The 21,266-nt window shown below is 44.9% G+C and overlaps 1 protein-coding gene across 4 annotated transcripts in view; it reads left to right on the top strand.

Moving 5' to 3' along the window:
* CCDC13 (coiled-coil domain containing 13) overlaps nt 1-13,454 on the top strand; it is a 33,161-nt gene extending 19,707 nt beyond the window's left edge. For 3 of the 4 annotated variants that reach the window (XM_026842767.1, XM_026842764.1, XM_026842763.1), the window contains 6 exons: nt 448-654; nt 1,787-1,923; nt 5,082-5,210; nt 8,069-8,178; nt 12,172-12,286; nt 12,810-13,454. In XM_026842767.1, the coding sequence (XP_026698568.1) occupies nt 448-654; nt 1,787-1,923; nt 5,082-5,210; nt 8,069-8,178; nt 12,172-12,286; nt 12,810-12,969 (858 nt within the window). In that variant the 3' untranslated portion in view covers nt 12,970-13,454. The remainder of the gene's footprint in view (nt 1-447; nt 655-1,786; nt 1,924-5,081; nt 5,211-8,068; nt 8,179-12,171; nt 12,287-12,809) is intronic. The other variant, XM_026842766.1, reaches the window with a different exon arrangement.
* Nucleotides 13,455-21,266: the final 7,812 nt, after the last annotated feature.

Below are 21,266 nucleotides of genomic sequence, written 5' to 3'. Positions count from 1 at the left end.
CCAGTTTATGAAAGTCACCTTCTTTGTCAAAGGCCAGCCGGTTTTGGTCTCTTTTCTGTTACACTCAGGAGCAAAGCTGCCAGCAAACTGAATCTTTCAGTTGCTCAGGTCTTTTCTACTTGCACCATCCAGTTGCTGTAGTCTTGATATGATGCACAGGGACCAGTGGGGACAGACTGTCCTTACTCAGCTGCATTGCAAGCACATGTGCTGTGCAGTCCTTTCAAGGGATAAATGCTGAGAACAAGACAAGGTGATCTCATACTTAAAACATAAAAGATCAAATTCTTGGAGTAGCGCTAGTGATATCTGTGGGCTTACCTCAAGGAATGGGTTTGGCAGGACAGTGGCTTGCCCTAGCATACCTAAATGGGTGTTTATTAAGGGAGACTTAATAATCATTGTGTACAAATGTGAAGGTCTCACTCATTGTTTCTATTTTATCAGATCCAACAGAAGCAAATGCAGGAGATTTTAAAGGACCTGAGCCAGAAGGATGAGAAGAACAAGGAGTCCCAGCAGATGTTAGGGCAGCTCTTGTATAGTGAGGTTCCGAAACAAAACTGCCTTATAGAGCAGCTCAGACAGATGGTGATTGAACGAGAAGCAAAGGTTAAAGAGCTGGAAGAGGAGATTGAGCAACTCACACTTCAGGTAGACAGAAGAAATTAGCTAGAGGAGCACCCTTTGTAATCATTTTAGATCTGCTCTTCCACTTTCTTTTCTCTTGCTCTTTGAGATGATTGCTAGCTTGAGACTTCAATACCTGCCCTAATGACAGTCTCTCCCGATGGAATGATAAAGCAAGAATTCTCTCGTGTGACTCTTAAATTTCTTTCCTGTTTCTATGTAACTTCTCTTCAAGCTGTTTAAGCAACAAAAAACATAGAAATACCAGTCACATCCACATGTGGCTTTGTGCCAAGACTGTGCCATATGGCCAATAGCAAGGGCTGGGCTGGGCTGCAAAAGGGACTTATCAGTATTCAGCATCCTTGGCTGCTGAAGGAGGCAAGCAAGCCAACATAGATGAGGCCAACACCAGTAGGCTGCCATGGTACCCAGCTACATCTCTTCATGGAGTGATGGGACCCCAGTAAGTTATTCTCATCTCTCCCTGTAAACTACTTCAAAACCTTCCTGTCCCTCAGATCTCCAAGCTATTGATAGGACGTATGGGAATTTCATTGTACAGATGAAAGAACTGGGAAAGTTGGCCCCTTATGGACTAATATGTTAAAAAAGTTTTCAACTTCTATGGTCTAGTGTTGTAAACTGACAGAGGCAGGGTGGTACTATGGCCAGAGTACATTGTTGAGAGGCAGTCCACTAACCTGCCAAAGGCTTCTCCTGTGGTCTGGTATCTTACAGTCAGGCTTTGTTAGAGTATTTAGACATCCAATTTCCTTTGATATAAAACCCTCATGTGGTTATGGTGAGACTGTGAATCAGTCATGGGCACTAGAGCATTGATTCCAAGATAAAACTTGGGTTAGGGACACAGACCAACCTTGCTGGTACTGGTAGTTGTGGTGCTGCACTGTGGATTCTCTAGTGACACTCTTTGCACCCTATTATTTCATATGAAACTGCACTTTTTACTGACTTTTGCTTTGTTTCCACCCTGCGATGGATAGAAACTGAAGAAAAGTTTCTGAGAAGGTCGGGTAAATCAAAAGTTCTGGCATGCTTGTAGCATTACTGATAAGCTGCTGATTAGGCTTTGATGCAGCTATTTTCCTTTGAATTGTGTAATTGGTTTTATAACCTGCTCCAACATTAACAGGAGAAATCTGCCCATCAGGGGGACAGTTCAGGAGCTGCTGATAAACCATCTTCTCAGCATTTGGAAGATCCAGGTTTTACTCTGTTTAAGCCTCTAACATCAGGCAGCAATCAGGTTGGAAAGATTGGATCTGCTTGGTAAGACAACACTAACATCAATGCGTAAAATTCTTGTGAGTTATTCAGAAGCATGGTTTTCCCAGACAATTGTATCAAACCACAAGTGCTGTGTGCCAAGCTGTGGAAAGCCTGTTTACAGTATATGGGAATCTCTAATCACGTTATCTCTTGGACTTTTGTCCTGAAGCAGAGAAAGATATGCAGACTTGCAGACATTGCTACTTCTGGCACAATGGTAGTGCAGCTAATTTTCTTTCTCCAGCTCAGATAATGTTTATGTGGTTAGCTTAAGTGCCTGTAATTCTCTCTTATAAGAAACAGGGCTTCTAATGAGCAGACTTCTGAGAGTAGGGTGGGGAATTAATACAAAATGCCATTTTAGGCAAGCACTGATTCACCGGTGCATTATTTAAATCAATAAATACGTTTTGAGTAGGATTTCCTTGCAGAAATGTTGAAAACACACCACATCATTTGTTCTTAACAAACACCCTTTTTAAAGCCTCACTGAGGACCATGTAAATTACACTGATCTTAAAACAGCAGTAAATCTGATTCTTGTAACTCTGGGTCACTCTGGCTGTGTAAAGGCACCATAATACCAGAGCAAGTTACATCCTTTCCTGTTAAATGCTGGTTTTGTTGCTAAAGAGTTCATGGTTTAATAGACAATAAGAAGTTGAGACTGGTCTTCTGAGGAAGGAGGAAATTTCTCATCAAGTTAAAGTTTCAACTGATTTCTTCTATGTAGTTTTAACTCACCTACAACATTACTTTAGACATTAAATTTGGCTTTTAAATTGTTAGATATATCCCTGAGTCTAAGTATTTTCTTAGGCTGCAGGTAAAAAATCTACAAAATTTAAGAAAAGTTCTTCTCAATGTTTCTGAGTTAGAGTTAAAACATCCTTAATTTGGAAGTTGCCACATCTCGTTATACCCTTGTGACTGACTATTCTCACACTTCTAACTGCAGAAGTTGTGCTGTTGTGGAGCAAATCTATATTTTATCCAGTTTTTTACTTCATATGTCTGCTGATGGTAAGCAGGAAAGCAAGCAGGAAAATGAGGTTGGGTAATGGCTTTGTAGAAACCACTAAGTGTAATGTGTAATTTATTGCTTGTGTGCATGGCTACCATGAAAATAGCTGACATGTCAGCTGGGCACCGAATGAGTCTGAAAACTGCAAGAGCCATTAATAACTTGGTCAGCAGGGCTCACTCATTCCGCTAACTTTAATATGCTGATGAACTCTCTATTCCATTTTACTTCAGTGAATCATCTTTTCCTATCAGGAAAGATGAAATGAAAAATGCTATAAATAGGAAGTAAAGCCCCTTGGAGGTGTTGAAGTAAAAATCCACATTGTTAGACTGGGCCACTTCTGTCATTATCAGCCTTAACTTGATTTTTAGGATTAAGCACTCCTAGCCTAGAAGGCAGCTCTACCTGTTCCACAATATTAAGGCTTTATCATCTGTTAGCTTCAGCCTAAAAACAGGGAAACATGGGCTAAGTCTACAGGGACTTGCCTTTAGGTAGCTGAGCTCAAATTTGGAAAACAAACACACTAGAATTTTATGTCCCAAGCACACATATCATTATGCATAAAACTCATTCAGGCTGGAAGTAATACTCTAGTGTTTTCAGTGACTCCTCCTCTTACAAGCCTGACAGATCTTCCTGAGGGCGTCCACAAAGTAGAATGATTCAGAAAACTATGTGAAGTATATTTTTAAAGGGCATTTGGAAATGTGCACCTTGTTGCAGAACAGGGGTTCTGTTGGTTATGAAAGCATGCAACATGCAAACACCATCAAACAAGCACATTACCCTGTGCTTGTCTCTCACCCGGGGGGGTGAAGGTGTAAGATGAGAGTGCTCAGGGCAGTGCCTGCAAGGAAACAGAGCAGCAGTGGCTGCTTGTGTGGCTGCATGCTCCTATTGAGCCAAGCAGGCTCAAGAGCTATTCCTGCTCTGGAGTTTCTGTGTGGCAACTCTGGCGCTCCACGGTGCTGGTCTGGAGTGTCAGCAAAATATCCCCAGAAGCGCAGAGATCAAACACTGAGCTGTAGTTGTTGTACACTGGAGACACAAGGTATTTTTGCAGCATGTTTCGGAGTCAGGGAGCAAGCTGAGCTATGCAGAGCCTGTGTGATACCCTCTTAGGAGGCTCTGGGAGTCTTTGCCCTACGAGGCAGCAGTAACCAGACGTTGGAAGATGACTGGAATTCTTGGAGGACTGCCTTCTGCTCAGTGCCTAACAAAGATTTCTTCCTCTCAGCAAGGTGTCCAAGATGGGTCATACACTTGTAGAGTTGGCAGCTGCTGAGCCTTCCTTTTTCAGTAATAACATCACACCTGGAAGGAATGTATATAAACATCATAAACAAGGGAAGTTTCCTGCCATGCTCCGCATGCTGCTGGCAAGCCTTATCCTCATCTGCCTTGTTTCTGTAACAAAGAGCTGCTTTCACCGTCCTTCCTACCTGATACTGTGACAGAGCTCTAACACAGGCTCTAGCGTCTTCATGCTATGTTAATTTTTTAATTGATTGCTAGTTTTACACCCTATAAATCCCATTTTTCCCTTTTGACCCCCAACCATGAAGATTTCTTCTGCATTTTGCTCTAAAGAAGATATTCCTGAATACTCCTCTGTGGAGAGGTTGGGGAAGTAATGAAGTATGTAATAATGGGAAAACTGCCCCTTCCTTTCATCACATATTAGGCACAAGAAAGGCCATTGTACTAATGCTGCCTGAAGCATTTCAGTGGGAGAAAATCAATAGCATACCATTTAATAGCTTAGCATAGCACTTCGGAGAATCCACATACACATTTTTTTTTTTACTTTGGCAGCAGCAATGAGAAGAGAGTCAGTGATCGTGAATTGTCAGAGGTAGAAGTTTGTTTTCAGGGGTGATGGGAAGGGAAAGCATGCTTGTGATGGAAAAGACCTTTCTAATGAAACTCACACTTTATTTCTAAATATTTCTGTTCCGTTTATTGCAGTATAGAGATTGCTGCTGGGGGGAGATAGTGAGCCTGGCTCTGCATTCTGGCTTAGTGTTCAGACAAGTGTATTTTGATATGTTTTTCAAATCCTGTCTTTGTTTCATTTCTTTCATTTGTGAAATGGGAAACAGACCCTCTATGCTTCTGTTGCTTTTAGGGTTGCTGGCACTGACAGCCCGGATTTGAAAGTGCTGCAGACACAGATCACAGAGCACAAGGCTCTCTGCCAGGCTGCTGAAGTGGAAAGAGACAGGCTCCTGGAACTGGTCACTGTGCTGCAGAAAAGGTAGCGGGTGATTCTGCCAGTATCCTTTGTGGGATGCTGCGATTAAGGAGTGCTTGAGACGCGTGAGAGTCTGTAGCACGCAGTGTAGTACGCCATACACTGCCAGTGTGAGCCTTTCCTTAAATAGGGGCTTTTAAATTTTTTCTGCTCGATTTCCCTGCCTAGTTGATGATTCATTTTTTTTTATTATTCTTTTAGAACAAAGGACAGAAAAAATGGAGTCATCTTCAAGCTTGCTACACCTACATAATACTATAATTCATGTATTTATATGTGTGGTGTTATTTAGGCAGCAATATTATTAATCGGTAGTAAATACTGTAATTATAGCTATAATCTGACTTCTGTTCCAAAAGCTTTTCACATTCTTTTAAGTTTCACTGTATCCTCTTTTAAATTAATTTCTTCTGGTTTAACTGAAGCATGGTGGTGATTTTTTTTTCTATTATTCAGTTCAATTTAAGATTATGTTAAAAGCCAGCTATGTTTTAGGGCAGGGGAAACAAAGTCTTTTCTCTTTAGATAACTTTTATCTACTGCTTTTTTTATTTCACAGTTAGAGAATGTATATGGAGCACCCCCCTGGAGGACAGGCTGAGAGAGTTGGGGGGTTCAGCTGGAGAAGAGAAGGCTCCGGGGAGACCTTAGAGCGGCCTCCCAGGGCTGAAAGGGGCTGCAGGAAAGGGGGGAGGGACTCTTGATTGGAGAGTGTAGGGATAGGATGAGAGGTAACGGTTTTAAACTGGAAGAAGGGAGATTTAGATCAGATATTAGGAAGAAATTCTTCCCTGTGAGGGTGGTGGGACACTGGCACAGGTTGCCCAGAGCAGCTGTGGCTGCCCCCTCCCTGGAAGGGTTCAAGGCCAGGTTGGACGGGGCTTTGGGCAACCTGGGCTAGGGGAAGGTGTCCCTGCCAAGGGCAGGGGGGTTGGAACTGGATGATCTTTAAGGTCCCTTCCAACCCAAACCATCCTGTGATTCTATGATGATTTGGTTCCCAAATTTTTATTCCAGATTGCAGGAAAATATACTTTTGTCTGTGTGCTTTTTGAATACAGTAGGGACTATTTGCTTGCTTGCTTTATTTTACACTAATTATCATTTCTCACTTGTCTAACTTCTGTCCTGTACAATTAATCGCAGTCATAAAACCACATTTTTTTGTAACTGTGGTAAAGGTGTCATCCCCTGTGCTTTTAAGGATTAAATCCTGCAAATACGCACTGGGGGAATTTCACTCATGTTTGTAAGTCCTGTGACTTTAATAGAGCTATGCAATTAGAAAAGGATGGAGGTGTGAGTGATAGCTGAAATGGGGCCATCACGAATATGGGATAATGAAGAACATGGAGTCAATGAAATGCACAGTTGCTTGTAAAATGTACCATAGACTGATGATTCAGCAGCTCCCCACTTATCACACATATATCAAGAGCTCCTGCAAGTAAAGTAAATTTTGTGGGATTGTGTGTAATAACTCTTGCAAGACCTCAGGATAATATAGCATGCAGTCATATTTCAACATAAATATATGTAAAAAAAACAGGCATTCCTCCTCTTGCCTTCCCCTGTTGTAGTGTGCATCAGCAAAGCTCGAGTAACACACATAATGCTTAAGTCAAGAGAAAAGCACTGGGAATGGTTATGTGAGCGGGACTTTTCTACAACAGCTGCCAGAATTAGGACTGTGTTTCACAATCACTTACTGCGGAGCAGAATATACTGTCAGGAGATACTCTGTTCTAAATAGTTTGTAGGATTGGGCCCTGCTGATGAAAGGGGAAGAGCTAGAGGAACATTTTAGTTTAAGTTATTCATATTGGAAGATGATTTAATATAAACCAACTAGTCATTTTTCCTCTGCTGTTTGTCTAACGTGGATGCTAGGGGAACACCTGCTCAAATGAAGGATTAGTGAATTCAGAACCACTGAGAGAAATATAATTTCTCATAGCATGTCACCAGCATGGTAATTCACTATCACAGGAGGTCAGATTCTTGCCTGTAGCTAGATTGTTAATACAGTCACATAATTTTATTATAGTTGTAATATTTTTTTAGTTATGCCAGCTAGGAGGGAAATAAGACCAATCAAGTCTCTTGATTTAGGGCATAATCAGTTATCACCCATGGGGTCAAGAAGGAAATTCTTTTATTCTACACTATACAATACACTGAGTATTTAGGTTCCTCTCTAGCTTTGAACTCCTTTAAGTCATTTGGTATCAGGCACTGCCCCACTTGAGATGCACCACCAACTGCATCTGTGGGTGCGCATCAAATTTTCTAAGAAGTTGTGTGGAGTGAATAGAGAGGCACTTTGCTCTTCTGTTCTGTACTACAGTGAACCATCCTTTCTTTTCCACTCGCTGTCTAATGGCCAAGTTTATAAAAAGCAACCTCGAGTTTCTTTTCTTACTTGCAGATAACTGACACAAAACATCTAAATGCTAGGCAGTGCTTTTATAAACTATTTTCCTTCCAAATGTTCCCAGTGTGTTTAAAAAAAATGCATTTTATTATTCTCGTAATGAAAGATCTCTCCTCAGCATTCTGCAGCTTGTCTGCCCATCTGAGTGGTAAATTCACTTAAGTAGCCAGTGTTAAGGGATCCAGGCAGCATCCATTAATGAACCCATTATTTCCAACTGTACTCAGTAGTTAATTCTGTTTTGCAAATTTGGAGGATATAATCTGGAACAATTGCACTGGAATTTCTGCCTTTGAATGCATGGAAAATTCTCCTTTTCCCTCTGTTGGGAGCTGTGCAGCATAAAGCAGGATTCAGTATCAAGATGACCTCATTCATTATAGTCATGACATAAATAAGCTGAACTATCTTTTTTTTTGCCTATCAGGGTGGAGGAAGCTAGCAATAAAGTCTTGAAAGCTGAGAAGAGGCTTCAGAAAGAGCAGCAGCGATGTGTTGTTTTGGAACAGCAGCTTGGAAAGCTACAAATGGATCCAGGTAGGAACACAGGTGCACAGAAACCTCCTCTGAGGAGCAAAACAGGTGAGGTGGAGCACTTACAACTGTGTCCCTCTTCCCACCTCTGTGGTTAATAGATAGCAACAACATTTGGACTCTTATCAAACCTACACAAGTGCTTGACCTTACACACAACCATTTGGACCTACTCAGACCAGTGGACCAATACAGAAGGTGAAATCCTGGCCCAACTTAATGCAAAAGGACTTTACCACAGATTGAAGTGGGACCAGGACTTTTGCGATGTGTTGTTTTCATGGGATGACAGTCTAGAGAAAAAACTCGACACTGCTCTGTGTTGCTACCATGCCCACTGCTGTGTTCCCTTTGCACTTCTTCCTGAAGGTTAAGAGCAGTATTAAAGGATGCATCCCAATTTAAGGCCTGTCAGTGTCTATGAAAAACTATTACTGGTGATGAAGTAATTAGATCTGATGTAATTTATTATCCCATGAACATGATAATCTCCTGCTATAAATATGAAAGCCTCACTAGCATAGTTAAATGAGAAGAATTCATGGTGGATGTTAAATTTTTATTTCCCTGATCAGATCCTTTTATTGCCAAAGGACTCTGATCCTGTAAAGTGTCTAAACCAATAAAATGGCACATATTCTTAAGGAAACTTTTCCAGTGGTTTCCCTTTTTATGTGTATTTTCATAAAGTAAAATGACTTTAAATGCCAGGATAGGAACAGTAGGAATAGGAATTTCAATGTAACAAATCCTAGGATGCCGTCAGGCTGAGTTACGATGATTAAAGAGGTCACAAGCCTCATCAGAGACCTTGTACGAGCTCTTGGCCTGTCCCACACCGAAACACATGATCTTGGGCCGAAGGGGAACTGCCCTGCAGCTCAGCAGATGCATGGCATGGCTTTCCATTGTGACTCCATCCAGCGCTGCGGTGTGTGCTAATGCGACCTCATCACCTTAGAGCTGACCTGGACTGAGCACTGTGACCTGTACAAGCAATCACATCCTCTTCCACCTGCACTGGTGTCTTGTTTCTCCTTAGGCAGGGGTCAGACTGAGGTAAGAAACACTAGTGTCACTGCATTGTATTTCTTTGCATCTCCCATTGTAGTGCTCTTGGTCATACACATGTTTGACAGTAAGTTCTCTCTGGAGCAGGACTGTGATGTAAGGAATCGCTTGTGGTTGTTCACTATGACCTCGATTCATACAGCAGAGTAGGGTCTCCAGTGTAACATCTACAGAGTACTCAACACCTCAGGGGAAGCTCTGCCATTCACCCATCCAGCCTACAGAGGCAATTAGGTATACAGGAACAGGATTCAGAGGAGCCTTTATCCTGAATAGGGACTGCATTCAGACCTTCTCCTCTCTGAAATATGGATCCATCCCTTAGAGCAGAACCGTTCTGTCCTTAGAAAGGGCTCCAGTCAGCACTGACTCATTCTCATGTGTTTTTCTGATTTTTAGAGCTGTCTTACCTGTATCGACCAAGACCCTGGCAGCAGAAAGAGTAATGCAGAAAAACTTAGATGCTAATAGAAACCTAAGCAAAATGCTGCAGCCTTTGGCCTTAGGCTATAGGACATTCATCCTGATAAGAGAGCAGTCCTGGGCCTCACAGAGGTGGTATCATGGGGTGCCCTTTGTGATTCCCAGGAGGGTTTGGAGGTGAGAGGCTTTGGAGCCCTCATATGGTTCTGCAGATGCCCAGAAGAAGAAATCAGGGTGTGTGTAGGGACAGATAACAGCCAGGTGAGAGCTGTGGGAATACAGCTCTCAGTGGCACACTTTTTACTGACTTCTTGCCTTAAATATCATGGAAGCATTTTGGTGCTGTCTTCTAGAGGATAACTTAACTGAAGTTTTGAGTGCTCAGACGTTTATACAACCTGGTAGTGTGAAGTGTTGATGTGTTGTTCTGCTATCATACATGTGCTCCACTTAGATTTCCCTTGCCACCTCAAAGAGGTACAGTGATAAACTGTCCAGGTCCTGAGAATTTTAGCTCAAGTTGTTGTGCTGTAGTAACAGTTTGGTAACTCATATCTAGGAGACTGTCATTCCAGTCTGACTGCTGGTGAAACAGGCTGTTGTTAGCAGTGTGACAGGTTCCTTCTTACTAAATACTTAGTTCATTAGTCCTGTCTGCTTAAGGACTACAAGCAAATGTAGAAAAGGATTGGCAGTGAGACTAATAAGAAGGAATCCTCTAAATCCGTAAGATGAGTAGGTAAAATTTATTTTGCCATCCTTCTCTGAAGAGAGATCAGCCCCTTGTGATGTGCCAAAACTCTCTGGAGTTTGTACACGAATCAAGTCTACAAGTCTGTAATATACCTCTTCAGTAGAGCATATAGGTTATCTAAATGCTTTCATGCCAGACAGTTGAGGAAATAAGAAGGAATTAAAAGCTTGAATGTAAAATAGAGACTAGAGAACCCACTAATTAACATAATATTTTCTTTTCTTTCTGAAAGTGCAAAATTGGAGAGAGCTGATCTAATTGCTAATCTAATGTTTCTAGTTTCTTCAATTCAAGGGAAGTAGATAATGATGCTGAGTAGCTAGAAACAACCCAGTTGTGTTTTTAAATTATTCATGCTTTTCGTTTTTCAACATTTTTTCTGTCTTATTCAAATTTCAAATTAGCAAAAATAATTCCAGAGGAGAATAGGTAAGTAACAACAGGTTTTTCTCAGCCCTGTGAAATGCAGCCTCAAGATCAAAAGCATTTTCTTGGTTATACAACATAGCCTTTTCTTCTCATGTGTTTTTGTCATAGTCCAATACTCTCTGACCAGGTTCTTTTAGATATTCTACACAAGGGGGATTTAGGGTTTGAATACCGAATTTGCTTATTTAAAGATATTTGACATTATGTGGGATTTCAATTCGGAAAAAGTGAGACAGCACAATATAGCAATTGCAACGTGCGGTTGAATCACAGTACAAATATGATTCTTGTTACTGGCCTAGATGCTCACCATCACAACGCCGCTGGGAAGGAATATGTGAGCTGAAGGCAGCTCAGGCCCTTTGTTTTCTGCAAAGTTCATTTTGCTGGTTTTTAAATTTTTGTACTGTATGTTGGGCTGAACCACATATACACTTCCCTCATGTTGGTCTGGCTGGTAGGTAGTACTTTCTGTTGCTTATTTTACAGGAGGCCATTTACATTTACTCAACTGATTCAGCTGTTTATTTACAGCAAAGACCACCCTCCAGTCCCCTTGGTGTTGAGATAAGTTCAGCATCCTCTACGATAGCTGTCGTCACTTTCTACATTCTTTTCTGAGCTTCTTGAGCACATCACCCTTGCCTGTCTTCTCTGAGCCTTCTTCCATTGTAGGGATTCACTGGTCAGTCACCTTTTTTTGGTTTTCCAATCCCAGTAGTAAATTTAAATTGTATTTTCTCTATGTCTCTGAAAAAAGTTTTTGTGTCCCCTTGTAATCACAGGAGCAATGTTTTGGGTAGGCCTTTAATTAGGAAAGCATTCCTGATTTAGAACCCTAGTTTGAAGTACTTAAGTATTTTATTGTGTTTGACCTGTGTTGTGTTTATGCTGAGAATCAAAGTGCTTTAACAAAAGCTGTTTCAACGTGTGCCACACACAAACATTATCACAGGCATTCAGGAAGCAACAGTTGCCATAATCTTAAAATTGTGAAACACAATGAGAAGATAAATATCAAAATAATCCTTTTCAACTGTTTCTATCACCTATTGTTTTGGCCACTTGAATATTTTGGATTTTTTTTTCTTCTCTAAATAGCATGCATATTACTGCATTTAGCCCAGAAATGTGAACTCATCATGTTTTAATTTTGCTTAAAGGAGATTAAAATAAAAGCCTGTCTTATATAATTACAGTATCTTCATGTATATACATAGAACTGACCAGATTCCTTAGTATTTAGTCACTATTTCCTGAGATTTACCCAGTGTGCTAACAAGTGAAAATGGTTTCTTGTTTCATGATTGAATCTACAGAGCAGTCTGCGAGTCACTCAGGACTCCCCTTGAATTGGAGCGATAGGAAGGAGCTCTCTGCAGCCCAGCTCTCCGAGTTGCCCCTAGAATCACAGATAGAGGAGCTGAGCACAAGGTATGGTTCCCCTTCCTCCCTGCTGTGTTATTCACAACAGCTAACATTCATTGCTGTCCTTTTAGCAGTGATATTACCTGCACCTGCTCCTCAGAGGATAAAACCTAGCAAACTGTGTAGAAATCACAGATCCTCTGGTTTGTCTATGTCATTCTTACACAAATTTCCTAGTAGTTATACCCAGAAATGATAAGCTAATGCAAATATTAAGCAACACAAAAGACATGCAAGGAAGAAACTTTTTTTTTCTTTTTCTTTCCTTATATGTAAATTGCAAGCTTATTAGTGAAAATAAAATTGTAATATTTTACAAAATAGATCTGGACAGTATCTTGGCCATCTAATACTCTTTTCTATCTCAAAGAGAGAAGGGGTAAGTTTTAAGTCTGCTCTTTCTCATGCCTGTCATGAAATTACAGAGAGCATGTGTTTCAGTGTTTTCTTCCCCAGAGCTGAAGCACTGTTCTAATTTGCTTTGAAGCTCCACAGCTCTCATGAAAGTTTTCCTTTTGTTTCCTCATAGGCTTGTGACCCAGCTGGATGAGAATGAAGCTCTGAAGGCCGCTTTGCAGTCTACTGTGAGAAACAAAGAGGAAGACTTTAAACTGTATCAAGACACAGTGGAGCAAGTGAAAGATATCTTTTTACAGGCCATTCAGCAGCAGAAAGAAGAGAAGACTTAAGCAAGATATTCATAGTTCTTTGGACTGCAAAGCAGAGAGAGAGCCCAGGCATCATGCCCATGAATTGAAATGCAGTGGCAGTGTAGTTTTGCAGCCTCAGATCGTATAATTTCTTTAGCATTTTCAGAAGAGGATTAAAAATGGAGATGAAATACAAAAAGAGTGATGGTTTTGCATGTCAGCAAATCCTGTCTGTAAGAGTTAGCAAGCAGCTGCACATGCCGTAGATAGATGCAGTTTAGGAAGCCACAGTTCTGCAGTGTGATTTTGGGCAAAACCTTCCGAGTTTCAACAGAATTTTCCTCAAGAGGGCTTGATATTCAATATGCTGCTGCCTTTATCAGCTCATAAAGGAATTTGCCATACAAAAGTTATGCCAGTTCCCTTCCAAAGTCATGCCAGGAACAAACTGAGCTGTTTTTATCGGCACACTGATACCTGTCTGTCTCAGGCTTTCCTGGTAGTACTCAAGTGCTGAGGGAGTGGATTGGCCTGGCCTGACCTGGCCGGTGACAAGTGAATTTGGGGGGGGCTCCACTCACCATTCCAAGCAGTTTCTTTGCTTGAACATATTGGTAGCAGAGTTTTCTGAAACTCACTGGAGTTTCCACTGAAGGTAGACTGTGCAGATCAAGCCTGCGGTCAGTCAGACCTACCTTAAATTCATCTCACTCCAAATGGAACTTGTCACCCAGGTTATGAATTCCCTATTTCTGGATCTCTGCGTTCATCCATCAGGCAGGTCATGTTCTCGCTGGGAAGAAATGCTAACAAAACACAGGCAGGTCCTCACTGCAGCAGTGGAGGGACTTTTGGCAATGCCGAAAGCCCTCGCATCCTTGTCCTTTTCTCTTGCAGCATGAGAACACCAAGTGCAAGCTAATAAGGCATTAAGATGCAGCTTGCCAGCAGTGAGCTAGCCTTGGGGATTACAAGCAAATGGAGAGCTAGTTATTTTTGTATAGTACTGCTTTGTTTCTCTACTGAAAGTCTTGAAAGCTCTTCTTTGTCAGCCTCCTCCTATGAGTGTGAAGTTTGTCAGACTTTAACCCCAGCTACCACCAGTGCCAGGTGGGTTTGTGGACAGGGGAAGCGCCACTCCCTTCCCAGAACAGGGACTGCATCCTGACTCCACTCCTGCTGCGATAAGGCAGAGGGAAAAAGAGCAGAGCAGGGGTGAGTCTGCAGTGAGTTACTCTGCAGTGAGGGTGGTGTCATCCCCGTCTTTTTCCTGCTTAGGTTCAGAGGTGTCTCTCTTCAAACAGTTCACAGGGTCCCTGATGGAGGAGGGTGCTGGCCGAGAGTTAACCCTCCCTGTGCTTATGAGCCCTGCTCTGCTGCCTATAACAGCAAAACTGTCAGGCGTCTCTCGTAAAGAGCAGGACCAAAACAGCTCATTGCCATATTCCTCCTGCTTGCCCTGCCAGTAGCATCCAGGGAAAAGGCATCTTGCAACCCCCAATCCTCTTCTCCTGACAACTCGAGGAATCACAAATCCTGGATCAAGAAACAGACACAGTCTCATTCAAATGAATTGCAGTTTGTTTCTGTTCAACTACATCCTGATGACTATGTAGCATGGGATAGAGTGAGCCAACCAAAGAGAAGAAATCAGCCCACCCCCAACAGATATTTTAAGGACCTGAAATAGTGAGGGGGTCACTGGGAAACTGCCTGAGCTATGACAAGAAGTGTGGAGATTTTGCTAATTGGTGGCTGCTAAATTCAGCCTGGTAGCTTGCAGCTGGAGGTTCTGATTTTGCTTACACAGAAGTGTGAATCAATAATATTTTCATGTAAGTACAGGAGAGGCAGCCTGCCATCCTTTCTAATACACGGTCAGCGTTTTTCCCTTGTCCTGTAACAAAGCAGTGAAGATTGTACCACTCTGCAGCAAAATGGCTATGACTCAACCCATGAAACACAGATAAGAAACTAGGAGTGATGTATGTTACAGAACGCATATGGCTCACTAGCACATGGTGCAAACTTCTTCTCAACTTGCAGCAACACTCATTTCTTTAAACATATGCTTGTTTGGGGTTGCGCTGAAGCTTTCTCTTTTTTTCCTGCACAAACATGTACAGAGCAGCATTGGATGCCTTGGCAAAGAAGGAACTAAGACACAATAAAAGTTTGTTTAGAGACATCGTACCTGTAAGTAACTGTTTCTCATGGAAATGTGCAGTCTGTCTCCCATCACAGAGTAGTAGAGGGGTCTGAACACAGGCCCAATTGTCCAGGTCTTCCCAGTTTTCACCTTAATTTTGAAATAAATTCCCTCTGCACTTCCACAGAGTGACCTACCTTTGAATTCTCTCTGTGCTTTTGCAGCAACTGCTTCCCGGTTTTCAAGCTCTGAGACCAGTTTTCTTGCAGTGCATGTTGTTTTGTTGCTGAGTGTAAGAAACCCAGACAGATCTTGGCAGCAGCAGCCCTGGTTCATCTGGCTGCAGCAGCCCCATCTCCCCCAACACATCGCTCAGAGAATAAAAACTGGAAATATTTTTCTCACTGCCTTCAAAAACCCCTACCACTGGTCCTCAGCCACAGAATCTCTCCAGCACGCTTGTTGTGCTGTTTGAGCTACAATTATTTTAGGGATGTAGCTGGACCTGATCTGAAACCTCCACAACCCCTGGCTTTCTTTGGATGTTTGTCCTTGTGGATAATTACCTGCCTGTTAAAATCCCATGCTTTGATTCTCATTTGAATTCCTCTGGCTTCAGTTTGCAGCCAGTCATTGTTACCTTTTTTCACTAGATAGAAGTGGTGTGAGTAACCCAGCATTTTCTCACTGGGACAGCCTTCATCTAGTGCAAAGTCATGTCACAGGTCACTTTTTTATAAGCTCTGAGATTTTTCAGTCTCTCATTGTAGCTAATGGTGATGACAGGCTAGTGGTGACAGCACTCGGCACCGCTGGCACAGGCTGCTGGATACAGTTAAGCTGTGAAGAACAGTGTAAGGTTAATTTTGCTGCAAGTATTTGAGGCTATGGACACTCCTTGTTAGGATTTGGCCAGCTTTTAGCTAATGTATGCTGAGAATATGAGTCCTCCAAACACTTGGACTGAGCCAAAGGTGGTTTCCAACCTTGGAGCAGGGCAAAGCATTTCCATGAAGCAGCCATAAAGCACCTGACAGATGCATCCAATTTTAAAAATACAACTGAACCACTGGGAATAAATGACCTTTGATGAATTGTCATCATTTTCCTTTCAGCCTGTTGCGAGGCATCTACCTGCGAAGAGCAGGCATCGCAAGAGTGCAGCTTTCCACACTGGCCGTAATGTGAATTAAGTTGCATTAGTGTGGTTAAATATAGACAGTATCAACACAGGCAAGCCCTCCCAGCCCTGGACTCTGCTCGGCCAAGAGGCAGAGGATCAGCCAGCAGGTCAAAGCCGATCCTACTGTAACAGCTGCAATTTTAGAGCCACAGATTGGGGGTGTGGGTGGCTTATGCCCTCCCCAAGACTCCAAAGCAGGAGAGAAGCACGAGGAGACATATTTCAGTCCTTCATGTGGGTGGAATGGGGAGAAGGATGGTGGCAAAGGGGAATAAGTAGGAAACTGCTTTGCCAACCCCTCTGGCGGCAGCAGCCAGCAGCTGCTACTGCCCTGCAAGCTGCAGGGCCCTCACCCCACGCATGACAAAGGGAATGAGGTTCGGCTTTAAATGGAAAAATACTCTAGCAGAGTCCCCATGCTCTAAATTAAGCCACAACTAAGCCAAGAGGGATATTGGGTTTCTACCCTCATCCTCTCCTCTGAGCCCAGCTTGCGAGCTGGCGGCTCCCGCGGGACAGGGCAGCCTTGCTCAACAAATGCCACCTCAATCCCCACGCGTCTCCGCTTACAGCTCCGAAACCCATCTGCAGGCAGGGGGTGAAGCCCTGGGCTTTAGAGCAGCTTGTTTGTCAGCCAGAATAGTCACCTGCAGGGTGAAGCGTGGCAGCAAGAGGAGGGGGAGTCATTCCACAAGGGTGTTGACCTATTTGGATCATTTTTTCAGGAGCAGAACTGTGAGGAGAGGAGCTGAATGCTTTGACCTGACACTGGGTTGTCCCTGCCAGGTGGTGGGAGTCTTCCTCAGAGTCCTTCCCCAGGGCAGCAGGAGGTCCCAGGACCTTTGGTGGGGTTGGTGTGTCCCCTGGGTGACAGGCAGAGCTCTTCTGGGGGTGCTGAGAGAGGTCCTGGGGGTGACCTTGGGTGGATCAGTGGAGGCCACAGGAGGTGTCTTCTGAGGTCCTGGTGGGATTGGCATGATCCCAGCGACACGTTTGCATGGGGAACCCAATGAGGCAACCGCAGGAAGTATAAAACAACTCATGTAGGTTATTATAACCCTCTATCCTTCCAGTTCATCCCATAAAGATGGGATTTAACAGCAGTTCTGGCTAACCAGGGGGGGTGGTGGTGTGTGTGTGTGTGTGTGTGTGTGTGTGTGTGTCCCAGTTGACTGGAAGTTAGCATGTGTGACACCCACCTACAAGAAGGGCCAGAATGAGGATGTGAGGAACTACAGGCCTGTCGGTCTGACATTGGTGCCAGATGGAGCAGATCATCCTGAGTGCCATTACACGGCACGTGCAGGACAAGCAGGTGATCAGGCCCAGTCAGCCATGGGTTTATGAACCTGCCGACCAATCTGATCTCCTGTTACAAGGTGACTGCTTAGTGGATGAGAGAAAGGCTGTGGATGTTGTCTACCTAGACATTGGTAAAGCCTTGGACACTGTTTCCTACAGCATTCTCCTGGAGAAACTGGTTGCTCGTGACTTGGACAGGTGTACTGTTTGCTGGGTAAAAAACTGGCTGGATGGCCAAGCCCAGACAGTGGTGGTGAATGGGGTTAAATCCAGTTGGTGGTTGGTCATAAGTGCTTAGTACTGGGGCCAGTTCTGTTTAATATCTTTATCAATGATCTGGACTAGGGGGTGGAGTGCACCCTCAGTCAGTTTGCAGATGACACCCAGCTGGGTGGGAGTGTTGATCTGCTCGAGGGTAGGGAGGCTCTGCAGAGAGACCTGGGCAGGCTGGAGCCATGGGCTGAGCCCAACTGGGGGAGTTTCAATAAGGGCAAATGCCGGGGGCTGCCCTTGAGCCACAACAACCCCCAGCAGCGCTACAGGCTTGGGGAGGAGTGGCTGGAGAGCTGCCAGTCAGAGAGGGACCTGAGGGGGGATTGATAATGAGCCAGCAGTGTGCCCAGGGGGCCAAGAAGACCAACAGCATCCTGGCTTGTGTCAGCACCAGTGTGGCCAGCAGGGTAAGGCTGCACCTGGATTACTGTGTTCAGTTTTGGGCCCCTCGCTACAGGAAAGACATTGGGGTCCTGGAGCGTTTCCAAAGAAGGTCAACGAAGCTGGTGAAGGGTTTAGAGCACAAGTCCTGTGAGGAGCAGCTGAAGGAACTGGGGTTGTTTAGCCTGGAAAAGAGGGGGCTCAGGGGAGACCTTACCTCTCTCCGCAACTACCTGAGAGGAGATGTTGATCTGTTCTCCCGAGTAACAAGTGATAGAAGAGGAAATGGCCTCAAGTTGCACCAGGAAAGGTGTAGATTGGATATTAGGAAAAACTTCTTCAACAAAAGGGTTATCAAGCACTGGAACAGGCTGCCCAGGGAAGTGGTTGAGTCACGATCCCAGGAGGTGTTTAAAAGAGGTGTAGATGTGGCACTTTGGAACATGATTTAGTGATGGACTTGGCAGTGTTGGGTTAATGGTTGAACTCAGTGATCTTAAAGGTCTTTTCCAACCTAAATGATTCTCTGATTCTATGAAGAGCTGCTCCAGTAGCAGGGAGACAGCAGCATTAGAAAGTATTTCCTTCCAGAAGGAGCTATTGGGTGTTGGAATGGGCTGCCCAGGGCAGGGGGGGAGTCCCCATCCCTGGAGGGGTTGGAGAGTCGGGCTGACCCAGCGCTGAGGGATCTGGTGGAGTTGGGAACGGTCAGGGGGAGGGTCATGGTTGGGCTGGAGGAGTTTCAAGGGCTTTTCCAACCCAGATCATTCTGTGATAAGGCAGGAGCAAGCAGGAGGCTCCTTCGATGTTCCCATCCCAGTTCATGCTGTGCCTTGCTGGGACAGAGCCAAGCACCTTTTGTTGAACCCCACCACCTTCCCACTCACTTTCTTGTACACTAAAGAGGGGCCTAGTGTTAACTCATGTGCCACAACTTCCAGCAACCTCCCAAATGTTTGAAAAAAACTATCATTAAAATCAGCTTGAAGCCATAAACAACCTTTCTTCATAAAGGAGCAGCACTGGGGCAGTAAAACACAGAGACATCCCCTGTGCTGAGGAAGGCACACTGGTCACATTAAAAGTAAATCTTATTACATTAGAAAGCAAGAGCAGCAGGGGGTTCTTTCTAATTTTTTATAATATCGATAAATTAAAGCTAAATGATTTTTATCACCACAGTTCCCAGAGCCTCATGGAAAACCACTGCCCAGCCCTCCACCTGTATTGCACTTTCAATCTGTCAGGATCACAAATTACTCAGGATTAAAAAAAATAACGAAAACAAAAATCTATCATCAGCCTGAAACTCTCTGGAGGCCAATGCCCAGGGTGAACAGCATGGTGGCACCATAACCCTCCTGCCCTCTGGGTCCCGCTCCCTGGAGACACCCCGACATCCCTCATGTCCCCAAAAACAGGATCCCCAGCGCCTCCAGCCCCGTGGCCACACAACGGGGCCCACTGTGCCTCCAACACTGAACAAGCAGAGAGAAGGGTTTGTGGGCTGGTTCTGGTATCTGCATGGAGCAGGGTAAGAGGTGACTGGGTTTGGGAGCCAGGGAGGGTGATGGGGACATCTCGGTGTCCCCGTGTCCCTTTGCTCATTGTCTTCCTACACCGCCCTGCCACTGCAGCCAGCCCATGTCCGTCTGCACCCCCCGGCAGTGGGGACAGATGTGATTTTCCCTCCTGTGGAGGCTTCTTGACATATGGCCGTGGCTGGTCACAAACCCCTGCCCTCCACAGGCGCATGGAGCATGACGAATTGTGTCGCCGCGCTTACCTACTCCGATCTCTTAATTACGTTGCCTTTAATCACCCAGTCAATTGCAACAAGGACTGAAGAGCTGAAGTCCCCGGGCAGGGACTGAGCCGCAGTAACAGGATGAAGGCTGGGGCTCAGGGGCGTCCAAGGGGCAGACAGATGAATTCTGCCCCAGCTGTTGCAAATTAATGTGGCCCACTGGGTGCTGAAAAGGTTGGCCATACAGCCATCGCCAAGGCTCTGTGTGGGAACCTCTCTCTGTGTACAGCAAGTTAAAAATGCTTTTCTTGTTCGTGGCCAGCGCAACAGCAAAGCTGGACTCACCCGAGGGGTGTCCATCCTGGGGGTCCTCCCTCCTAAGCCCAGAACGTGACTCATCTCACCCCAAAGCAGACAAGCCATGGAGGGATTTAGAAAACCTGGGCTGACTGCATTGTTTCTCTCTCCTGATCCTACAGGCAGTCCAGGAGATGCTGGGGAAGTCAGCTCTCCCCGGACCTCACAGGGGTTTGGTAGAAAGAGCTTGGTGCAGGGCACAGAGACGGCCTGGCACTGTGTTGACCTGCTCTTGACTGACTTGTATTTCCACACCCCATAATAACAGAGACCAATACTCAACCCAGCCCCTTCCTATCTCCTATTTTGTCTGCAGATGCCAAAAGCTGAGAAGGAGACCCCAAAGAAGGTTTGTAGAGATGCTGCAACCTCCAAGCCCCACATCCACTCAAATACTGCCTGAGCGGGGGAGGATTTGCACCTTTCGGCTCTGTGCCTCAGTTTCCCCATCCCCACGCAATGACCGCTGCCTCCCCTCTTGCAGGGTGATGGGGGCTACTCCCTCCCTGGCAGGGCTCAAAACAGGACACCCAAACACCCCTGGGAGCGAGCCAGAGCCTGCGGGGGGGCTGCCGTGCCCCGTGGCCAGCCCTGGGCCGTGCTCCCTGGCCCGGGGTGAGCTCTGGCAGCCAGCACAGGTCCTCTCCAGCAGCTGCCGTGACAGACAGCTCCTGAACCAGCCCCCCTCTGCAGTGCTGCTCTAAAATAAAAATACCTCCCGCCTGCTCCGCTCCACTCCTGGCCAAAACTTCCTCCAGGGGCAAGGTGGGGGACGGCAGCCCCAAAATACACACGGCCGCCTCCCCCCCGCCCAAGACGGGCTGTGAGAGATGCTGTAGGACAAGTCAACGGCCCCCCAAATCCTCCATTGCTTCCCCCCTTTCCCCCCTCGGCCGCCCCCCGTCGCGGTGCCGGATCCTCGCACCTTCGCCCGCCTCCACCCG

Source organism: Athene cunicularia (assembly GCF_003259725.1).
Source record: "Athene cunicularia isolate RWA chromosome 2 unlocalized genomic scaffold, athCun1 chr2_part1, whole genome shotgun sequence".
NCBI lineage: Eukaryota > Metazoa > Chordata > Aves > Strigiformes > Strigidae > Athene > Athene cunicularia.
Note: the sequence above shows the minus strand (reverse complement) of the source record. Positions and strands in the feature narration are given on the sequence as shown.